Source organism: Trematomus bernacchii, unplaced genomic scaffold (genome assembly GCF_902827165.1).
Source record: "Trematomus bernacchii unplaced genomic scaffold, fTreBer1.1, whole genome shotgun sequence".
Classification (NCBI taxonomy): domain Eukaryota; kingdom Metazoa; phylum Chordata; class Actinopteri; order Perciformes; family Nototheniidae; genus Trematomus; species Trematomus bernacchii.
The window spans coordinates 9,001,557-9,025,220 of NW_022987547.1; the positions used below are offsets into that span (position 1 = coordinate 9,001,557).

Below are 23,664 nucleotides of genomic sequence, written 5' to 3' on the forward strand. Positions count from 1 at the left end.
ATGCGCCATCGAGCTAATATTCCCAAACTTTTGAGTCTCACTTTCATGTTTGTACTTTTTATTTAATTTACTTTATTTAGGAATATACACTAAGCTAATTGCAAAATCTGAACAAAAGTAATCCGGTATTTAAGACTATATTTCCACAACAAGGTTATGTGATGATGTGGGACCCATTGTGGGGCCTCCAAGAAACTTTTTCCCTTTGTAGTTTTTCTGGAAATTAAGATTTTATTTTTTACCAAATTCCATTATTGTTTAAGATTACCTATGTGAAATGAACATACTTTTTTGCTTTCACTTTTTGTAAAAAAAAAAATGTAAATGATCTTGTTAATGTTAACAATTTTGTATATTTTTACTACTTTGTATATTTTCCGATTTGAATGTATTCTGTTTATTTCACCTTTACAATTTTGCACTGCCTGGGAGTTTGACATATGTGACAAATTGAATATCCTTAAATCTTGAATATTGTATCAATAACCGAAATCTGTAGAGGTTGGAAACCAAGGACACGACATGTGGTATTTTAAGCCAATCTAAAATCTTAATCTGTAAGGTTTCTATAGCAGTCAGGTAAGGATGTGTTTCTAAAATGTTCGTGTATCGAATTACTCATATAAAGTACCTCAAAATTGGTTAGTAATACAGCACATATATAGAAATATATCTATATAAATATATACTAAATTACCTAACACCACTAGTGAAAAATAAAACATTGCCATATATTGTACATGACATGTACAAAGATACACAAATTGTTGCGGCAAAGATTTTATTTTGAAATTTGTAGCCGGAAGTATCCTATTTCAATATGGCCGACTTTACAGTAGCTAACAGCAGGGACACGGGCAGGACAGCGATGGGCCACAGCCGATATTTATCACAAACAAATCAAACTAACGCCCGGACTAAGCCGCTAGAGATGGATAAACGATAGTTACGGTGTTCAAACCTGCTTTACGTTGTATCTGTTTGCAGTTTTTAAGTGTAAAGCGGCAGAGTTACGCCAACTTAGCAGAATTGTTCTTCCAGGGGGAGGAAGTTTGCTGCGGCGGAGGAAACAATATAGGAAACCGGGGAGGGCCGAGCTGTCCCGACATGGAGGACTCCGGGTCGGCCCTGGAGAAAAATGTCGCCGACCTCACGGTCATGGACGTGTACGACATCGCAGCGGTGGTGGGCCAGGAGTTTGAGCGGATCATAGACCAGTACGGCTGCGAGGCTCTGTCCAGGCTCATGCCCAAAGTGGTGCGGGTGTTGGAGATCCTGGAGGTGATGGTGAGCCGCAACTGCATCAGCCCCGAGACCGAGGAACTGCGGCTGGAGCTGGACAAGCTGCGGCTGGAGAGGATGGACCGGCAGGAGAAGGAGAAGAAGCACCGAAAGGTCTGACAGCCTGTCAATCAGTGTTACACTTATTCAAGCAGGACATGTAGATGTAATCTGCTGCTGACATGTTGTTCTCCTATTAATGCATGCACACAAATAAATCAACTGAAACAGGGTCACAAAGTTAACTGTAAAACAGTAGTGCATTACAAGTTTTAGTCCTGAATGGAAAAGTAAAAGTTCCAATACCATTATAAAATATAATACTCCATTACAAGTAAAGAAGAAACCAACCATAACAGAGCCACAAAGTGCCCAATTCCATTATAAAAAAATAATACTGTAAAGAAAATCAGTCCTGATTTTAAATGTTAATAAAAGCCAAGTAGTATTTCACACATACAATGAATTTGCTTTGGTTTATAATGGAGCATACATAACACACAGTAAGACAATTAAAATGTAAAAATCATAGAACTTCTGAAAAAATATTAGGCAAATATTATTGTCATAAACAACTATGAAAGAAAGAAACTGTTTCCAATAAATATACAATTATGAAAAAGGGAAATACTATATAGATTTGACTATAATAACTTTTTGAAATAATTGAAATAATTGTTCAATAACTATGAAAAAGCTGTGCAGTTTAAGAGGTAGAATTGTGCAGAATTGTGCAAAAATAATTCTAGGAATGTGCAAAACAAAGTGGGCATTTTACTGCTTTACATTACATGTCATTTGTTAGACGCTTTTATCCAAAACGACTTTCATACATTCAGTACTGTGGACAATCCCCACAGGAGCAATTTGGGGTGAAGTGTCTTGCCTAGGGACACAACAACATGCTGACTGCAGTGGGACACGAACTTGGTACCCCCTGATTCGAAGTCCAGCACTCTATCCACTGAGCCACAGCCGCCCGCTTTAGTTGGATGAGCTCATCTTTATGCTGGTTGTTTAATTGATTAGGCTATACATTAATGGTTTGTAACATGTAGGAAGATAGTGAGAAGTGCTCATCATAAATACCTGGAGCTCAAAGACATATTCAGTGTTCTATACCAAAAGAGGAGCAAGTTGTCACATTAAGAAGCTGAAACCATGAAATGTTTGGCAGGTCTTAGACATACAAAGTTACTTGATTAAACTCCCCCAGTCGGTTACTTCCTGTTTGTTTAGCTACAGATGATGTCAGCTGATGGGAAATATCTCCCTGACTCAACAGGAAACTCTTCACACTCCAGTTATATTAGTCAAATATGTGATTTGTTTCCAACTAGTCATCCAAGAAAATATCTTATTACTCGCTAGACATTACTTTTAAGAAGTCAAAAGCCAAAATGGGAAAAAATACATTGACTGCTGTAGGTCAAAAGGAATACTTCAACTCAATTTACTCTCAAAAAGATGCATGAACTCTGATTAAACTCAGTGTTTAGTATCACAGACACTGTTGAAATAGTGTTGCTGTTTTAAATCGGAATTGCAGCTCAGAGTGCCATAAAGAAGTTGATATGCTTGTTTCTCGTGACAGTGAGTGAGCGATGTTGAACAGTCAGCGGTTCACTGATTAACCGTGTCTCATGAGTGTGATAAAGCCGATGTTTCTGGAGGTAACGGTTGATTCTCCCGTGACTGGGAGGTCACAGTCAGCTTACATGATTTTTCCTTGGAAAACACAACATATACAGCAGAAATACACGCTGCATAACTCTGCAAACCAAGTATTCTGGGGTGGGAAAAGGAAGGCAACCAGGAGTATCACTTTTAGTTATCTGAACTTGTTGACTTATTGATTCATTATTCAAAGGTTTTATATGTCACATGCTCAAACACGCGCAACAAACTAGCAAAAAATCAATGTCCCATAACCAATATTGATTAAAATAAGAGCAAACACAAGCATTAGGGAAATTAATTGTCCAAGCAACAGTCCCAAACCAACAGATATTGAATTTATTATCATGTCTGACAAAAAAAACATAAAATCTTCATGTTTGAGAAAACTAAAGTTACATTTTTAGCATCAACCAACAACACGCAAAAGTCTAGCCATATTTCATTATAATTATACGAAGTATCCATATCATTGACAAATTAGTTTTTGAAGTTTAGCAGGTGTGATTGCATCAGATGAAAACAAGTTGTGGTTCCTTCTTTCAACTGGTTCATTGTTAACACTGCATATAATCAGATCTCTACATGGCTCCTCAGTCATGCTGTCTGGCATGTAATATCATCATGTGTGAAACAGAATCAGATTCAAGAGCACAATCAACTTCTTATTATACAGATGGGTGCAAAATCAAAGAGAAAACTTGAATTAACGAGCAGAGAAACATAGTGACTGCTGTTGATTTAATACAGAGCCAAAAGGTCACTAAACAGTTGGATGGAAAGTAGAAGTATTAGGTATTTTATATAAGTAGTAGATACTGCTCTGTGAAAATACTTCACAAATACTTCCAAGTAGACATCTGCATTCAAAACTCACCTATGTACGTTTATCAGCCAAATGTACCTAAACTATACATATATTAGTGCTGCTTTAATGTGTATGTTGCATTTTTACTGCTGTGGCTAACTCCTTTTCAGCTGATCCTAGAGGGTTTTTAACACATAAAGAAACACTTTACTTGTATATAGACTCTTATGGCACTATTTCTATTTTATTTGTATTTACTTGCACATCTCAAACATTCTCTTGCACTATTTGATCTGTTTTAATTGTTTTATGTCCTGTCCTATATATATTCATGTTGCACTGTTGGAGGAGCCTGGGACCTACGTTTTTCATTGCCATATCTTCACTGTAGCTAATGTGCACATGACAATAAAGCCTTGAAACTTGAAACACTTTATCCTTCAGTTTATCACAGACATTGATAGTCAGATAAAACCAGTGGAGTAAAAATATAATATTTCCCTCTGTTGTGGAGAAGAGTTATGAAAAATTGCATAACATACTCAATTTCAGTACAAGTAGCTCCCATTTGTATTCAAGTACAGCACTTGTGTAATTGTACTTAGACACTAATTGCACCTCTGTGAATGTCTGAACAATATAAAACAGCAATCCATCAAATATTTGTTGAAATAATTTAATCTTGACCAAATTGAAGGACAAAGACACAGAGCATCATACAGAGTCTGTGTCTAAATAACACATATTCAATAATGTTTTACATAAAACTTAATGTGTTTTATGGCCTTGGTGCAGGAGCTGGAGCTGGTGGAGGACGTGTGGAGAGGAGAAGCTCAGGACCTGCTCTCTCAGATCGCTCAGCTGCAGGAGGAGAACAAGTCCCTCCTCACCAACATGTCCAACAAAGACCCCATGAGTGAGGAGGACCTGCAGAGGCATGAGGGTGAGGACAGACCAGACTGTAGACTCAGACTGAAACACAGGAAGCATTTTGGTCTTTGGACTGTTGTTTAGATAAAACAAGACACCTAAATATTTCCCTTTCTGGGAAATGCTGACTTTTCTAAAAAAAAATGACATTTTAAAGTCCAGGTGATTGAACGATATAGTCAGCAGATTAATCAATAATGCAGCCAGAAGTGGAAGAAGTACTCAGATCTTTTAATTATCTGTACAGGAAATATGAACCTAGAGTAATTAGAGGGTTAGCTTAGCTTAGCATAATGACTTGAAGCAGGTTGGAACAGTTAGCCTGATTCTGTCTGAAGTTAAGGAAATCTAAAGCCTTTTAATTTGTTTATATTTATTTTAACATGAATATTCATTTTGTCTTACTCCAGACAAGAAAGCAAATCATCTCCCAAAGTGTTGGAATATGACTTATCACATGTTTATGAATGACATTTATAGTCCCATCAAATCAAATCAAATCAAATCAAATCAAATCAAGTTTTATTTATAAAGCACATTTAAAAGCGATTTTTGGTCGAGCCAAAGTGCTGTACATGTAATAAAAACACATTACTACAATCACAATAAAAGACAATAAATTACAACAGATATATATATAAAAAATAAAAAAAAACACAAGGAAAAGTCAGGAGTCGTGCTCCGCTCTAACTAGAAGGCCAGAGACATTTGTCAGGACATTTGTTTTTACAGCTGGTACAGATGTACAGATTTATTTATATAGATATAAGTAATACAATGAAGCTAGCAAGACTTACATTATATTTGCTACCTGTTGTTTGTGTTCTTCAGAAATCCTTCACTAACATTTTCACTGCCCCCTCTCTCTAAAACTGACACACACACACACACACACACACACACACACACACACACACACACACACACACACACACACACACACACACACACACACACACACACACACACACACACACACACACACACACACACACACACAAAGAAGTCCTTCTCTTGTGTCTGACTGCGAGCCAGTCTTGTCTTTGCATCAGAGGCTCTTTCGTGGTTTCATACAGAGGACACAGTCACCCTGACCACAGACCAGCCTCAGTGTACAGACACACCTGCTTGACACACACACACACATACTCTCATGCAGTCATGCTTGTCTGCACATGAATCACGGTTCCCTATGTACAACTCAATAACTTTTATCTTCCAATTAAAATGAAATAAATACATATTGATGATCTAAATCTGCCTGCTTGTTTTTGCCTGTGTGTTCACTCCCTCCTCACCGCCTGCTCTCTGTGGTCACAGGTATGACGGAGAGGGAGAGGCAGGTGATGAAGAAACTCAAGGAAGTGGTGGACAAGCAGAGAGACGAGATCCGAGCCAAGGACCGAGAGCTCACACTGAAGAATGAGGACATAGAAGCAGTGAGGGGACATACATTGGGCTCTATTACGTTTTGATAAAGCTCCAAAAACCTTCATTATTTTGATGGTTTAGTAGTGGTATTTTTGATGGTATCACATTGGTTATTTGATTATCTTGCATAGCTACAGTATATCTTCCTGTAGGAGCTGCAGGGATTAGTAAGCTCTGCCAGCTGTAAGCCTTTGGGCAGATGATCTGTTCGATCATGTGTCGACACACCTGGTGGAGATCAGCCCTTCTAATTGAATGAGCCAAACATTTAGTGGACAAAAATACAAAACAAATATACACGCTATACAATTTTGCTAGTCCCAGCTTCTCCAACTGGAATCAGAATAAATTATATTTGCTAGAAAAAATGACTCAATCAAATTCAGTAAAATGTGATTTCCTCTTTGAGACTTTTTGTTGAAAAGTCTTTATCCTTCGCTGACTTCTTAGAAACCAAATGTTGGGGCACAGCACTTATACACATATGATACAGGTGTTTATAAAATAAATCTGCCCTAATGCAGCTTTAAAATATATTTGTACCTTTTATATTTGACTATATTTAAAATGTACCCTTCCTCCCTTGTTTATCCGTGTTTCTGCAGCTCCAGCAGCAGCAGTCTCGCCTCATAAAAATCAACCACGACCTGCGCCATAAAATCTCCGTGGTGGAGGCTCAGGGGAAGGCCCTGATAGAGCAGAAGGTGGAGCTGGAGGCCGGGGCTCAGGCGCGGGGACAGGAAGTTGGAGCCCTTCGACAGGAAGTTACACGATTAAGGGAAAGACTTCAAGGAGAACTGCCGGCTCAGAATCCAGAGGAAACACCTCCTCAACCCCCGTCACCTGCAGAGGTAACACATTGAAAAAACATTGAGAGTGAGGTCTGAGTCTGAATTTTATATTTAAGTTTTTAGGTAGTTTAACAAACCACAGCAAAGTATCTATAATATGACCTGATATTATTGTGATAACGTAGACGTTAATGGAGTCGTGTCAATATCAGTACTGTGCATTAAGGGTTACATTTGTGTCTATTGTTACCCTCTTTCTCTCCTAACTTTTCTGTATTGTCTCCTATCTCAAAAGGTTAAACTGCCAAAAGAAAATGAAAAAAAAGTATATATAGTCTGATCACTTTCACGTGAAACCTTTTCGTCAAATATAATAACTACATTTCCAACTGAAGCCGTTAAGCTATTACCCAAAACAGCAAAAAGAGAGATAATCAACAGGTAGGATGCTGTAAACAGATATTAAGTGTATTTTACTCCACCAGCGTGGTGGAGCTGCTACAGTGGTGGGGGGGGCAGAGGGCTGGTCAGACAGAGCTGCCCCCTCTGAGCTGATGTTGGAGGGCTTTGACTCTCCCCTGTATGGCTCCCTCAGCCCAGAGAGACACGAGGAAGGGGATGAGGAGGACGAGGCAGTGTTGCTTTGGGTAATACTGAAGTGCTAGTTAGCAACCCAGAGTGGTGTGAGTGTCCGACTCTAACTCCAAACTGCACTCCCCCCCCCCCTCCCAGAGTAAAACAACTGTATCAGTAGAAAGGAAGCTAGTAGACTAACATGTGTATGACCCATGAGTGCTGAAACAGCTTGGTGTTAAAGAACTAACAACAGAGTGTGTGTCAGTAGGATTTGTCGCGCCTCGAGCCAACTGGGAGAGACTTTGTGGACGACCTTTTATAAATATAGCTCACCCCGACAGTTTGGCCTCTAACAGCACTGGAAGTTGTCCTTTAGTGCACCATGATCCCGAAAGTCTGAATAGAAATGTCCAACGGAGACAAAATTGCAATGTTTTACAGCTCTGTAAGTCACATGTCTCGTGTTCTCCTTCTGCTTTCCTTTTTTATATCAATTTGATAGTTCTCTGTCTGTGTAGTTGAATGACTGATTCCCAAACAGTCCATCAAATAGCTTATTTTTAAACTGTCTTGGAATAAGTCCTAACATTATAGTCAAGAGTCAAGAATTCCTTCAAATTCAACAAACTTCTCAACAAAGTTTGGCAGTTTCTTGATTTTCTTTTCCAAAGACTTTGCAAATACATTTCAAATCAGTGCATCTTTCCATTGATCACTGTTATGTAAATATTAGGAATTGATTCATCAAGAGAAACAGTTAGTTTACCATAAACCATTGCAAAACAAGATACTTGTTTTTCCAGAATTGTTTGCAATTCTTCACATATTTATTCAATTTGATCCAAGTGTGATATATTTGAGATATTTAGACTTTTTCATAGCAAATTAGCTGCTGAGCTGCCGCACATTGAAAAGTACTGACTTAAATAACACAACAGTGTTAAGGACTACTACAAGATGAGTAGCGTGTTTACTTTGTTAACTTCAGCCAGATGAGAGGAAAAAGGGCTGTTTATGATATTTTCCAAAAGTAATTAAAAATGCATATGTTTACGTTTGAATTATGGTTTGTGTTTTTTGCTCAATGCATGAGTGACTTCTGTCAGCTGCATGTATTGTTGAGGTCTTTTAGGTGTTTTTAACTGTCATGCTGAATGTAACCCGAGTGCTACAAAAACACAAAACAAGCATTAGCTTAAAGGGAGGAGGGAAGGGCGAACAAATGTATTGGAACAAGGCCTGATTTCTGACTTAGAGTTCAATGTTTGCCACCAGGAGGCGATGTGCGATGAGGACATGCCTGCTGTGTTCCAATATTTTACAAAGGTATCCTCACTTCCTCCTACCCGCCTTTGTTCCTTCCTTCCTTCCTTTCTTCCTTTTTTTGGGGGTTTGTTTCCTCCCTGTGATGCATTTACCTGTCCACAGGAGGCGCTATGTGAGGATGAGACGGGGGGTTTGGACCCAAAGGACCCCAACCGGCCCCGGTTCACCCTGCAGGAGCTGAGGGACGTCCTCCACGAGAGGAACGAGCTCAAGGCCAAAGTGTTCCTGCTGCAGGAGGAGCTGGCCTACTACAAGAGGTGTTCACATGCACCAACATGTCTATCTGAGGAGATGATCACATGATTACAGCTCTGATATTGATCATTAATCTTTCTCTGCAGTGAGGAGACAGAAGATGACATGGTTACTCCTTCTCCGTCTCCTTCTCCTGAACTGAGGAGTCGCTCCCGGTCTTCAGCCCAGCCAGAGTCAGGAATCAAACGCCTGTATGTTTCACTCCTATATCACACTCCCTCAGATTCACAGGCTCCTGAAATCACTCGCACTCAAATGGCTCTGCATGCGCTGAGTTAAGGCTTATTTCAAAGGATCCCTGCATGCTCAAACTATTTCAGATGACCTCTGAAGAAATATGCAAGTTAAATCAATTGTACGGTGTCATGAAAGGCACCCTTAAATACAATTTATTATTTTATTTATTATTAAACTCAAGATAAATAACCCCTGATTTTCTCAGCAGCAGTACAATCTGGGACTATTTCCGTCTGGTACATTACCAAATGGAGACTCTAACCACAGACATATTTGTGTTTCAGCTAAAAGAATATCTTTCAGCAACTTTAAGTGGGAACAGCTCGTACTGTACATGCACCCCGCTTCCTCTCTTTGTTTGGCCTGTATAAACAAACGGGAGATAACACGCATGTATCTTAATGTGTTGCATTCTGCTTCAGCATGCTGCTCTGGTTCATGCCATAGATCTGAGGTCTCTGTAAAAAAATCTGACTTTTCAACAAAACAGGCTGAAACTTGTCTGTGCTCTGATAACTAACTGAAAAGGGGACATGATGTGACTAGGAAACACTATAAAAGATTGTAGAGAAACGTGTTCTATATTTAACAATGAAGTGAGATTTCAGAAAGAAATGTAGGATAACATTATGGGCTTTCATTCTCAGTTTGTTTGGTTTTTAAATAGATTGTTTAAAGTTTCTCAAAATAGAATAAATGTCCGCCATGAAATCCCAGAGCTCCTATTCACATTTTCAAATAAGTAGTTCTATCTGACTATTATTTAAAAAAACATTGACTCATTTCTAGGTTTAAAGACTACTTCCATTATGTGAGACCAGATAATCACACGGTCAGTCATGTGATAGTAAGGGAGTGATTTTCAGAAGATTATGCTTCCATCAGACCCTGCGTGTGCATGGTTAAAGATTAGCATGCTACCCACACAAAACCACTATGCTGCAAAAAAAGGATTCACTATATTTCTATTTACACTAAAAGGAACTAAAGCATGACCTCTTTTGGTTTTATACACTTTACATGAGGGTCAGAGGTCAAGGGTTGATGTGGTCCCTGTCTTCCCCTGTCCGTCCCCCCCCCCCCCCCCCTCTCTATATATATCTCTTCCTGTTTGTGACTGTGTGTCCTCTGTGTAACAGGATCTTCACAGCCATTATGGTGGCGGCTGGTTTGATCCCTGATGACCCCACTTTACAGCCAATCAGACGTCTCATGTCGCTTGTATGACTCTATATTTGATTGGCTTCAGAATAACTAGGCTCCCGCCCTTTGCATGTACCGGCTCTTTTTCCCACTTTGTAGTATTCTGATTGGCTGATTGTGGGGCTGTCTCTTTATCATTGTCCATTGGGATCATAGAAATCAGCCAGTCAGAATGTACATGTAGCCTGTCGTCGTCACGTCTTCCCCCCCCCCCCCCCACTGACCGCAGTAACATGTCTGCACCTCTACACTTATAATAATACTGTCTTAATTTACAAACTAAAGCGCTTTTAGCTCTTTTTGCAATAGTTAGTGATTAAATAACTTGTAACAGACAGTTAACTCTAAAATTATTCTTAAATAATCTTTAAAATGTTTGCGTTGTGCATTAATGAAAAAGGTATTAAACATAACCTGGGTAGCATTTAGCATTACATTTCATACATAAATATTATATGTAAACAAATGAATGGGAAAGGAACGTTATATATTTTCATCTGGTTATTTTACTATGGTTTTTTTGTGTTTTAATATACCCTTTAAAGAAACTTTAAGAAATGTTGAGTACAAGTAACAAGCAAAATGTGTATTTTGTCATGCTTCCATCTTTATTAGTTCATTTATTTTTGTATTTTTATTTATTTATTATATTTTATTGGAAGGCAACTGATCACAGTGTAAAGTAAAGGAATCCCTTGGATACAAATATGTCTGTTTTGATGATGAATCAAATGGAAATTGATGAAATCCTGGAAGTTCGATTTGGCATTAGCTTGCTTCTTTGCCTATTTTCTATAAGTACTTGATTTTGTTGCGGTGTATTGTAACAGGTGTTGAGGTTAAGGATCTGTCTTTGTCTTTGGTGAATTCTCTGGGTGCCAATTTAGAGAAAGAGAGAGAGAAGGAAGGATAAAACAACATTGCTGCAGGAAGCTCTGGGATTTATAGGAAATGTGGTTTTAAATATCAGGAGCAGCTAAATCTCATTTGTTTTCAGCAATTATACCAATTAATCACAATTAATTTCCGCAGGAATAATAGTTTGAAATGCCATAACTGCTAACACTGCTTTACAAATGACTGATGTTCACTGCACACATTGACTCTAAACCAAACTCACTGTCACATCCTCCCACTGAAGCCTCTCTCTCTCTCTCTCTCCTCCTCCTCTCCTCTACAGGTTTAGCTTCTTCTCCCGGGACAAGCAGCGTCAGCTGCAGCGCAGCGGGCAGTTCGATGGCAGCTTCAGCTCGTGGACGGGGAAGGAGGACGTGTACACAGAACAAGCCCAGGAGGCGTTACCGCAGCTGTAAAGACGGGATTGGACAAACCCCAAAACTCTTTACACTTGTCCATCCCCCGAGGCTTTGAAGCGTCGATTGCACCAAAACCACGATCAGTGACCCGCACTGTGACAATACCCTGAGAGGTGAGACACAAAGAAGACTCAACTTGAATTATGCTACAGCTTGGATATACATTTATTTAAACACCTGAGAATACTATATATATCCATACTGTATATCTCAATGAGGGATGGCACATACAGACTTTAAACATTTTAGAAATGGTGTTGTTTTACAGAGGCAGACGAGATTTAAGTGATCCGTAGAAGGTAAACTCAAGTTGTAGGACGGAAAGTGGAACGTTGGTTCAAGATGTGTTGGTAAACAGTGGGGGAACATTATGACACAGATGAAGGTGTGCTGCATATTTCTGTCGAGAAATCATGAATTGAAATGTTGGAGTGTTTCTACAACGGCTCATAAAAACTATTGTAGGTGAAAACAAATAACATGGCCGGGGGAGGGGGGGTAACTCATTAAAGTTGTATATTTGTATAAGAAAACTCAGATATACTCTGAAATTGCAATGGTAAATGTATGAGAATATTAACTTAACATGTTATCAGAAAACAATTATAAGATTATGAAGTCATACATTTGCAAGATAGAATATATCTTCTGGTAATGTATTACTTTCATCTTGGATATTACCCCTTCCTGCAGCCCCATGCAGTATATTTTCTTTTTCATTTTTCACCTACAATGGCCCGTATATAATTTTGTATGCATATTATTTATGAAACATGAGGGTTTTAGTGTTTATTAGAATCCCCATAGAAAAAAGAAAACGCACATCACTGACATTTTCTCAAAATGAGAGCAACCCTTTTGTTTCTGATTGATGTATTTGAATTCCCTCTTCCTTGTTCACGAGAGCAGCTCATCGGTCCATCACCAGCACTTTCAGCAGATTCAAACCGTGCAGCTCTACAAACTACAGAGAGCGGGCTTTGTGTGTCAAATGTTGCATAGAATCACAATATGAAAATGTGTACAGAAAAAATATTTATAAATAACAGTAACAAGTGCTTTTAATTTAAAAAGCAATATTATTCAGAATATATATCATGCTACATGCAGTAAGTATGGAAGCACATTTTTGCCCAGAAAAGAGAGAAATACATAAAGGGTTTGTTGTGATATCAATTAGAATACTCATGTTGAGTCCAAACAATGAGACAACATTTAGACTCTAGTAATTAAAACAGACACACATTTTTATTTTTATTTGGTATATGTCAAAACGTATATGAAAATACTATTGTGAGTCTGTATCTAGTATATAAATATTTTTTGTTCAATCATGAGACACAATTATTTTTCTTCTTGGGCTACCAAAAGTAAATAAACGCTTCTTACTCAACGTTATAATGAAAAGAACAGAAAAGCCTACTCCCCATTTTTGGCTTAAAAGTGCCAAATCTGTCATCTGCATTTCATTCAAACACCACCAGTTTCCGATTACAGCAACAAGCAGGTTATAGTATTTTGACCTTCTCTTTGGTCCCCAGATGCAGTAAAAACACACCTGAATGACCTCTGCAGATACCTCATGACCTTTAAGCACTTCAGTGAAAGTAGACTTTATAAAAGCAGCCAGTCAGTATTAAACTCCACAAACAAGATGCCTGTGTGAGACTTTACCTCCTAACTTATTATCTTCTTTAGAGCAAGCTTAAAGGATGAGCAGGATGGCATTCTTTGTTTTACATATCGTCAACAAAAATAAATATCTGTTTTTAAACATATGTCTTGTGTTGAAAACCCCAACACTTTGACTTTGATTTGGTTTCAAGAAATAGTTGACAATAAGTCAAAATATAAGTTAATCATAACTTTTAATTTAATTATAATTAAAGCCTTAAAAATCACGAGTGTCTTCCCCTAAATGTGGCATACAATATTTTTATTAAAGCACAAAGGGATATAGTATTTATGCCCAAGGGAAATGTTTTAGTTGTATTCTGCAGGTTTAACCAAGGCAATATAAAGCAAATACTTTTATAAAGCAACTTACATCCTTTGTCAATACCCCAAATATCTAACTTTTAGCACATTTAGTAGAGAATACTCAGCAAAATGCTCCTGTACATGTAGGTTTATTAAACAACTACTAGTAAGGTGTGTAAATGCTGGATTGTGCTTTTATGCATCATGTATACATGGCCTTAAATACAAACATGGTTTCAAAGCTCATATGATATGAATATGTTATAAAATCATATTGATACATTATAAGTAACATATACATTTTCCTCAGATTTTTTTTAGAAGACATCCCAGAGGTTAGAAATGACAGAAAGTGGTTCAAGCTGAAGTGTGGTTTACATTTGAATTGAAAAACAATGCACAGTCTCCCTTCAGGCTGAACACTGACAGAGTTCTTCCCCCTGAGAGAGGGTATGTGGTGGACATGTTTTTATAGTAGTGGCACTATCTTTATTTGTACTCACCCACAGAGGTAGAATAAAGGAATGTTAACTGACAGGAACAAAATGATGAGCTTCAAAGCAGCTTCATAATCATAAAAAGAATATAATGATGAGACAGTATCATATGAGATCATATCTAAAGCTAAACTCATGAAAAGGGAAATCTGGTCAACCAACAAGTTGTGTTATTGAAGTCAGTGTTAAAGGTAGGGTAGGTATTAAGTTTGAGAAACCAGCTCGAGATCGCTAGAATTTGAAAATACACAACCGGAGAAAATCTGCCACTTCCTTATAGAGCCCCTCCTCCAACACACACATGACCAATGAGGGCACGAGATCTACCCTACCTTTAATCACTATCCCTCACCTGTTTCCCTGATTCAAATGGATATTTAATATATTATGATGATTGAATCAGTGCTTTATTAAATGAGCTGGCTTATATGTAAACATGTCTCCAAAATAATAAAACTTCTGTCATGTCTGTCTGTTGTTTTTTCATTGGTAATTGTCTGCAGTGGTGGATTGCAAAGTATATTTACTCAAGTGCTCTACTTATGTACAATTTGTCCATATTTAAATTCATGCAACAGTGTACTTCACAAAAAATATACACGTTTTATTCACTTTTACTGCGCTACATTTATTTGTCTGAATATTTATGTTCCTTTTCAGATTACAATGTTTCATTCCCTTCCTGTCCAGTAAAACATTTAATCTCTACGTTTGGTAATGTTGTATAGTTGTAAAGGGTACATTGCTATTCCTTCATAAGCAAAAACAACAATTTATGTCTGTGTACCTTGCTATAATATCATCATTTTGCATATTTTATCAGCAATTTGCATAAATGGGACACAAATAAATGCTGCTCGAGTTGATTTGTGGCCCTTATGTGAGAAATAATAGCCTTAAGCTACATTCTTACTCATTTGAAACAAATGTAAACAAGTATATTAACACAAAAACAAACCAGACAACTCCTGTAACTTGCATAATACATCTTTATTCATCGATGCCTAAACCTCAGCATTAAGATTTATTTAACGCTACAACAGCAAAGATCTATTCAATCCTAAAAATTGCCAACAGGTCAGTTTTGCTCCTTCTGGTATTATTCCATAAATTCTACAATTAACCAGAAAATGTATTTTAGAAATCCAAAATGTAACATGTTTAAGAAAAGGCTCACATGTAATCATTTCACACCTGTTATACACAATGCTACCGTTAGTGTGGAGAAGGAAGGTCCAAATTTGTGTTACCTGAAACGTACCTTATAAGACTGGTGTTTGTATTAACACTGAGGATGCTTTTATATGGTATGTAAAATAATCCTGCAATTTCAATAATATACTGAATATTTTGGATACTTAAAGAAGTATTTTCATGATTTTTGAACACTTTTTTTATATCTGTACAACCTCAACAGCCACAGAGATGCATCGAGAAATTATGGATACGATTTGGTACAACAGCCTAACTTTTAGCCTTGTTTTGCTAAAATATTCAATTCTGAGATTGTACAGAAATTAACATTTTTGGTAAATGTGCTAAATCAATTTCTGTCCAGGAGCGAGATGAGAAGAGGATAAGCAAGTAGGAGTAATTAAAGATAAATCCAAATATTCCTTTAACACAGAGCCCCAAAATCAATATGCTAAACTCATAATTAAAAATGATTTATAATTTTAAATACTAGCAATAGCACAAACCTATAATAAGAAAAAGGTATTCCATAATGCTAGAGAAAGTGATGATGCATGTTGTGTGTACACTGTTAAGATACACATCATATAACTGAATTTGCTGATGTGGCCATTTTACTGTGGTACTTTCATTTTTAGTTAGTTTGCAAATGTTCCTTTAATTAATACTGATTATACCTACTACCAATTAGCTAAAATGCTAATAATATTTAGATTTTCTAGATGAGGATAAATAAAAGCAAATTAGGATAAATAGGAGCACTTTGGGGTATATTTTACCTTCTGGCTACAATTCAATGAAAACGCAAATAAAATAAAAGCAAGTAAAATATAAAATAAAAAAATGACCTGTTGGCGGTTCAGCTGTTAAATACTTTCACATGAAACAATATGAACAATATTTTGTGAGAGGGAAGAACGGCTGTGTATAAAACCTGCAAAAGTCTACGATTTACAGAAAGAGTGTAACAGTTCACCAAAAACATGGCAGCACAGGACATGTTGGAGAGGCTGGTGTGTGTTAATGTGTGTGTTTGCATACCTAAAAATGTTTGCATAAAGTTTTCCGGCGTGTCCGTGTTTGTTAAATAGGAATCTACAGCTAGGAGATGGTTAGCTTAGTTTAGCTTAGCATCGAGACTGGAAACGGGGGGAAGCAGCTAACCAACAGCCTGAGCAGTTTCAATCACGATGAAGCTTTTTTTTATTTGACCGTGAACCGTTTAGGTCAGCTATTGATCATTTGAGCTATTTTGAGACTTTGTTTAGGTCCTTTCCCCCTACTTTGAAAATGGGAATTCATAATTATGCTACTTTAAGGCGATTTGGGGTGTTCGCAACCCCGATTAGCTTTGATATCAAACATGACCTCTTAGCAAAAAAAGTTAAAACTATCCTTTAAACCAACCTTTGATTTGAAACTAGCCAATAACTATATTTACATGTTACGATAATATAGACAGTGATACATTTTAAAGTTTATGTAGAAATGTCAAATCTAAGTTCCTGTGTTAGTCATTTATTCCATTTCATTTATATTAGTAGATATTTAGGTATGAAACTTTCATATACATGTTTATTTTAAACCAAGTATAGTGTAGGCCTTTGATGATGTTTATTGTGAATCTTAAATATTATAAAATACAATATAGGTTAAAAGATTATTCATTAGTATTCCTATGTAATCTTTAAAGCCTCCATGTTCAACATCAGGTTATTTTACACTTCAAAAAAGTAAAATACTCCAGCGTCAAATCATGTTGTTTTGTCATCAAGACCAAAAATACCAACTGAACCATGAGTTTGGTAAACTTTTACACTTAGCGGTAGATTGTGTGAGTTTGGATGGCTGAAATCTACTTCCACTAGAACACCAACATATTTTGCATCTCGTCTTCTCGCTGATCCAAAACAGGGCTCTGGGGCCTCGTAAGTATTGCTAAGTATCTAACTACTAATTAAGAAAAACGCAGTATAAAATTGCAGAGCATTAACTACCACCTACATGCTGTAGAAGCATTGGTCTATAGGTAATACAAAATGTACAAAACAAATGTGCTGCAAAACAACAAGAACGTTTCATACACATAAATAAAAGTACATGTGTCCTCTGACAAGGCAGAAAGACATTAATCGAAATGTGATAAGTACCCCTGAACACATAACCCGCCCCCCCCACTTCCTCATTATTGAACAAAAAGGGCACACATTCTGTTTCTAAGGCATTTTGTACACTAGCTATTGAGAAACACAAGTGTTACTGTACGTTTCCCTTTCCTTTCTTTAGAGGATCAGTATTTGAGCCAGGGGTGGGCTGCGATGGAGGCTTTGCTGCGGTCTCCATAGTCATAGAGCAGCTCCTCGCCCTCGTCGACGTCTCGAGAGGCAACGAAGATCAGGTGAGGGACCCCGTTGATTTCGTGGAGTTTGGTTTGGCAGTTTCCGATTTTACTGTGATTTATCAACCTACCCATTCGACCAGACTCTTTTGTGGCATCCACACTGTGGAAACAAAACGCGGGAAGATATTAAATACACCTGAACGGCTACTAACATTTTAATTCAATAAGGACATACAATGTACTCTTCTTAGTTATAATTAGGAGTAGATTTTCATCCACTCAAACCCTGTTTTGAATAACTTTTTATTTATAGGGGAAATAAATATTTCCCATAAGCATATTTCTGCCTATTTTTAATTGCTTCTTAACAGTCTGACCTGTATTTCTTTCCACAATAAAAGTTATGTTTATCATCAAGCATAAAGGTCTTTGGTATATGTTTGTAAGGCTTTTGTGACAGACTGACAACATATTTAATATGAATAGGTAAACATTAACCAGTATAGGAAAATAAAAACGTGACTGCGTTTTTGTTTCTGATGAGGACTTAAAATCTCAGCTAATGTATTTTGACCTGCGATGTATTTAAATGTTGTGGTGGTCATGCACTGATTGATCATACCAGTATGTTTTGCAGAGGTGCTGGAAGTAGTACATGTAGCAGCCGGTGGCGGGGTTCAGGGCGTACTCCGCCTCCCTCTGTTTGGCGTCGGTGATCTGCAGCAGGTCTCCGTGGTACTCCACCACATACTCGCTTTTCTGGAAACACCGAGTGGCAAACACCCCCCTCCCCTTTCCTTCGATATGCTGCACCTACAAAACAGAATGAGAGGTTGGCTATCATAAAACAAAACGGGTAAATACAAAATAAAAGTAATATGTATAACTATATGGGGACGTTTCAGTCCATTTACTTTGAAAATGTGATGCGATATTTCACCACTTTTTCTTTGGTTGTTTTGTAGCAGAATAGGATTAGCTGTGAAATAAAACTGCATTTTTGATTGCAATACTTTTCCTATGGACGACACTTTGCTGCGTTTTCTCTGATGTACCTTATCTACAAGCAGCAAAATTCCTTTCCTCAAATGTTGTCATCTTTTTTGTCCCAATTTCAGATACTTTTCTCTTATTCAATCCAGATATATTAATCCCATTACATATTATGATTGTTGTTACTTTTACATGATAAATGCTAGCAGGGATATTTATAATTTTGCACAAATAAAATCTACTTTTCTTGAATATTTAAATTAGATATGCATTTTCCAAATAGCATAATCACAAAGTGAAATGTAGGATTGCTGAGGCTGGTCATAGATGTGATTAATCATGTGATCACTTGAAATCTCTACTTAAATGTTCTCTTTATCATAGGAGAAAGTTTCATTTATTCAATGGAATTAACACATCCTGTTAAGTGGGAGCAGAGTGTGAAAATGCTAGTGACACGTGTGTGAAAGTGATGAATTGTTTGTAATGCTCAATTAGCATGATTAAAGACATTTATTTTGAAGAGTGAAAGAAACTTATGTACCTCCATTCCTTCTTCTATTCCCTTTGTGATGAGATCATCGATGTGTCTCTTTTCTTCACACTGGAAACACAAAGCAACACGAGAGGGCGTTAGTGACGAAGAGCAGATTGTATTTCTCTCTCTCTCTCCTCTCACACACAGCACCAAGACACACATCCACACTGGATATAAGAAGCATGTGCATTTCACACAATCAAAAGGAAGATATAAGATGTGATAATTATGGAGATCCATCCTGATTACATTTTAATCAGACGATTTGGTGTTGCTTGCATAATTACTTTGATTGAAGCAAAAATACGTATCTGTCAGTAACTCCAGAAGTAATATGATACATTATATCAATGCCAATACTTATATATATATATATATATAAAATCAAATTATATTTCAAATTTCAATCACAACAAATATATATTTATTATGTTTCATTTTAACAGAAGTAATTTTGTCTTACCTGTAGCTCTGTTTTACTTTTCCTTGAGCTTCGTCTTATTGGATAGTAATCGGTAACTTTTCGGTTTTGGGAGTTTTTCCCACTTGCACTGGAGAGCAAAAACAGAAATCACATCAGATATATGAAACACGATCACACTATAACGTTGTCTCATTCGATTTCTTCATTAAAAAAGGCATGAATACTCAGGACGTGCGTACATTCTGATGGTGGACTTCCTCCCTTTGAGGCGGACGGGTCTCCTCTGGAGGCCGTGGAGGGTGCTGCTGTTGTTGTTGGAGTGGAGGGGCGCGTGAGACAGGCTGTTACCCAGAGGCAGGGGGAGTTCAGAGGGGGAGCGAAGGCAGGTCTGAGCGCAGTGGAGCTGCGGAGGATGTTCATCTGACCAGCAGGGTGAACACTGGCTGTAGCTGCTCTCCATCTCTGGGAAATCCGTCTTTGAGTCTTTGGGTGTGGCGCTGATCGAGTTGGTTCTCCTGGCTGGTAGAAAAGAGAGAATGAAAGAATAGTCTCAACGCGAGCCTTTAAGAAGAGAATACTATGGAGTAGGAGGAGCACTGTGAAGTGGAACTGTTACTCAAGAGAACAATAAGCATAAGGCGGTAAAAGCTGAAAAAGCTAATTTGTCGATATATTATAGGAGTAAAGTGCCCTCATGACTTCAAGCATTTGTCTGTTTGCATTTCACATATTATTACACTAAACAGTATTTTATTCCTGTATAGCATTTCATTTTGCATTCTGTTTTAGCTCATATTATACTATTTGACCTGTATATAGTTTACTTCTAACACATTTACTTGCAAATTGGTCACTTGCAACATTGTCTTGCACTTTATTTAGATTCTGTTTCTTTTTGAACTCTTTTTGATTGTTTATGTCTTATATACATTTATGTTGCATCGTTAAAGGAGCCTGGGATGTTTTTCCTTGCCCTAACTACAGTGTAGCTACTGTGCATATGACAATAAAACCTTTGACTCTGTACCAAGAGCATTCTCCATCACGAGGGGAACCAGGGCAATAGGTAAAGAGTACAAACACAAAAACATTGAATCATAAAAGATATGTAAGCGTAGCAATAATGTTTTGGCTTGATTTTTTTTACAGACCAAAACAGGATCGAACACGTGTGTCTCTGTCTTGTTTTTAAAAGTCTCCTTCTCCGCCCATCCAGACTAAAACAAGTTCTAGAAGATTTCAAACTAAAAAGGGGTCAGCAGCTTTTTCAAAAGTCTCCACTTAAGAGGTTACAAAGGATAGAAAAGGGTAGAATGGATGCTAGGTATAAGTGTAAATAAAGATTTAGCTTCATTCAAATGTGTGGTTTCTTCTTCTTCTCACTGCCAACTATTACATAATCTACTAAAAGATAAACAGAGGTGTGTTAGCTCTCCTGCGCAGTGTTAAAACTCGTCTCTACTGAGCTGCAGAGACACTCACCCTCTCCCAGCCTCCGAGCATCATTCTGCGGGAAGCAGACTGGAGAGCATCTTCCCTCCTGGGTCAGCTTGATCTCATTGTGGACTGCAGATATGGACTTGGTGCATGGACTTAGGACAGTGACTGAACGGCTGTTGCAAACAATATCCTGTGAATGTAGGGAGAAATGTATTTAGTGCATGCTTCCTGCCTTGTGTATTTTCACTGACACTCTGTCCAAAGTCAGCACAGCTGTAAAAAAAGAAGAAAATAAATAAATAAACCCAGGCCAAACACAGAAGACACTAAGAGTAGTCTAAAAAAGAAGAAACACTAGAAACTTCCCTTAAAACGAAATATATTCACTTAAATATCCATGCAAAGAAAAGTATAAATGATCACGTTTGAGAACTGAAACTCTTTATCGAGATCATATAGTAATGGCATATTAAATAAAAATGTCTGTCGATGTTTAGATCATTTTTATCAGCTCACAATCACACATAAAAACTCAAATTCCTTTGAGGTCCATCCCAGTTTTTGACTATTCAAAAATACTTTTACAAGGAAGGCATTCAACTCATTTTGTTAGACCTCAAGGTAACGCACAAGACATTCTGTAAACGGAAACTGTATCTGTCCAGGCCAACTCTCTAAAAGAGAATCCTTCTAGGTGTTTTGAGATGTATTCATATTATAATAATGAGAACTATATGTTTTTATCTTCAAATAACATTTTTTTGTATCATAAATTGTTTGCAGACTACATTATAATCTATAACCATTTTCTCATTCAACATATAATCATGTTCTAATGCATTTTTTTAGACATTTATAAGAATTGACTACTTCAAATTACTCCAAGACACATGAGTGGGTATATTTGCGATCTTGTTAGGGATCCTTTGCTGTAAAAAAGTAATAAACAGCAAGGCAGCATATCATATCAAAATATCTTCATATGTTGGTAACATCCTGTAAGAACCACATATCTCTAGAGTAAACTTTGTAAGATCTCAGAATAACAGCCCTGTTTTCAGCTCAGCAATGATGCATTTTTCAAGATTGAACATATTTGTATGTAGGAGTAGTATTATGTTCTAACCTATTAAAGAACACTTCAGTTTATCACAAACAATAAAATCAACACATCTTGAGAGATGTATGGTTGACACTAGAAAGGAGAGGTATGACATTGACAACGTGTACAATTCAAAAGTAACTAGAGCTGTCAAACAAATATAGTGCAGGATAAATATAAAAAAAACGTATAATAGAGCTGTACTATGTGTACTATGTATGCAGTACTTGTGTAAATGTCCAGCAGTGGGTGGGGCCCTGAGGAGGGAAACATGCTGGCTCCACACCCACACTGCCATCAGTCCCTTTAAATTAACAGGCCTCTTGGCCCAGTATCTACTGGTCAAATCCACTCAAATAATAAAATGAAAACACCTCAACATCTGCTTTTCAAACGACTAACTTATATGAAAAAACGACACATGCGCGTTTCTTGGTGTCGTATTGTGTCCTAAATCATGTTTATGCTCTCAGACAGCAGACACATGTAACGTAAAGCTAATGTTAGCAAAGCACTTCAACAAAAACCGACTGTAAGTAACTCACAGTCAAAATAAAGATAAATCGGTTTATTTTTATCTTGATTTTAATGCAAAAAAATTGAATCGATCTCGAAAAAAGAAGCGTAAAAAACAACTTAATTAGCTTTTCGTTTCGTTAGGACATGAAACAAGCAAACTTACCCCGTTCATGTCCGACTTGTTTTTGTGGCTCTCTCCGCTCGGCTCTTTTTCGTTTCGATGAAAGAATATAAATGAACTTTTCGGCCGGGTCAGAGATTAACCTCGCCCTGCTCACACGGCAGTGCCCTCCCTTCCCTCCGGCCCCTTCCACGGTGACTGTGAGCCCGTGTGTTGTTGTTTGAACTGCCAGCAGCTCAGCCGATGCAGCCTCCACAGCTCCTCTCCGCCATCTTTCTCCATGAGAATGAAGGAGACGGGGAGGCGCGGCAATGTCGCCCCCTGTATGCCGACAGCGGTACTGCGTTTAGATAACATAAAAACATTATAGATTGTTGATATTCATTTAGGATTTTTTTTTCACAGAAACATGCAGACACTACTACATTTTGGCTGCAAATATTGTACTTATTACTCCTCTATATTAATTTGATAGCATTTGTTAATAGTTACTTTTGCAGGTTAATATTATTAATACAAAAATGAAATCAACTAATACAGTATGGTATACTATATACACTTTATAAACTCCAGTGATATAAATGTTATTCCAAGAATGGCCACCTTGGATAAGGAATACTGTTAGATTTGGTACTCAATTTTATTTTGCTGCTAATACTTTGGTACTTTTACTTGAGTAAGATT

At 37.4% G+C, this 23,664-nt stretch overlaps 2 protein-coding genes across 3 annotated transcripts; one reads left to right on the forward strand and one right to left on the reverse strand.

Annotated features, from left to right (window-relative positions):
- The first annotated feature begins 845 nt into the window (after positions 1-845).
- On the forward strand, positions 846-14,778 carry rilpl1 (Rab interacting lysosomal protein-like 1). Of its 2 annotated transcripts, XM_034122873.1 has the most exons (9): positions 846-1,395; positions 4,562-4,709; positions 6,017-6,135; positions 6,733-6,978; positions 7,404-7,565; positions 8,770-8,820; positions 8,923-9,077; positions 9,162-9,266; positions 11,696-14,778. In XM_034122873.1, the coding sequence occupies exons 1-9, from the start codon at positions 1,108-1,110 to the stop codon at positions 11,826-11,828; spliced, it is 1,407 nt and encodes a 468-aa protein (XP_033978764.1). In that variant the 5' UTR covers positions 846-1,107; the 3' UTR covers positions 11,829-14,778. The 2 variants fall into 2 exon arrangements, with proteins under 2 accessions (XP_033978764.1, XP_033978763.1); XM_034122872.1 differs by lacking the exons at positions 7,404-7,565; positions 8,770-8,820.
- A 503-nt stretch (positions 14,779-15,281) lies between these two features.
- On the reverse strand, positions 15,282-23,266 carry kmt5aa (lysine methyltransferase 5Aa). The gene is given in 9 exon segments (XM_034122871.1): positions 15,282-18,003; positions 18,466-18,656; positions 19,381-19,440; positions 19,838-19,925; positions 20,038-20,317; positions 21,281-21,428; positions 23,023-23,067; positions 23,069-23,169; positions 23,172-23,266. Coding segments are annotated over 9 exon segments (1,215 nt in total). The 5' UTR covers positions 23,263-23,266; the 3' UTR covers positions 15,282-17,792.
- Between the last annotated feature and the right edge of the window lie 398 nt (positions 23,267-23,664).

Bases quoted from the DNA above. Each gene is read 5' to 3' on its own strand.
- rilpl1 (XM_034122873.1), top strand. From the start codon at position 1,108: ATGGAGGACTCCGGGTCGGCCCTGGAGAAAAATGTCGCCGACCTCACG. The intron at 1,396-4,561 runs GTCTGACAGCCT...GCCTTGGTGCAG, and splicing joins AGGAGAAGAAGCACCGAAAG to GAGCTGGAGCTGGTGGAGGA. The intron at 6,979-7,403 runs GTAACACATTGA...TTACTCCACCAG, and splicing joins AACCCCCGTCACCTGCAGAG to CGTGGTGGAGCTGCTACAGT.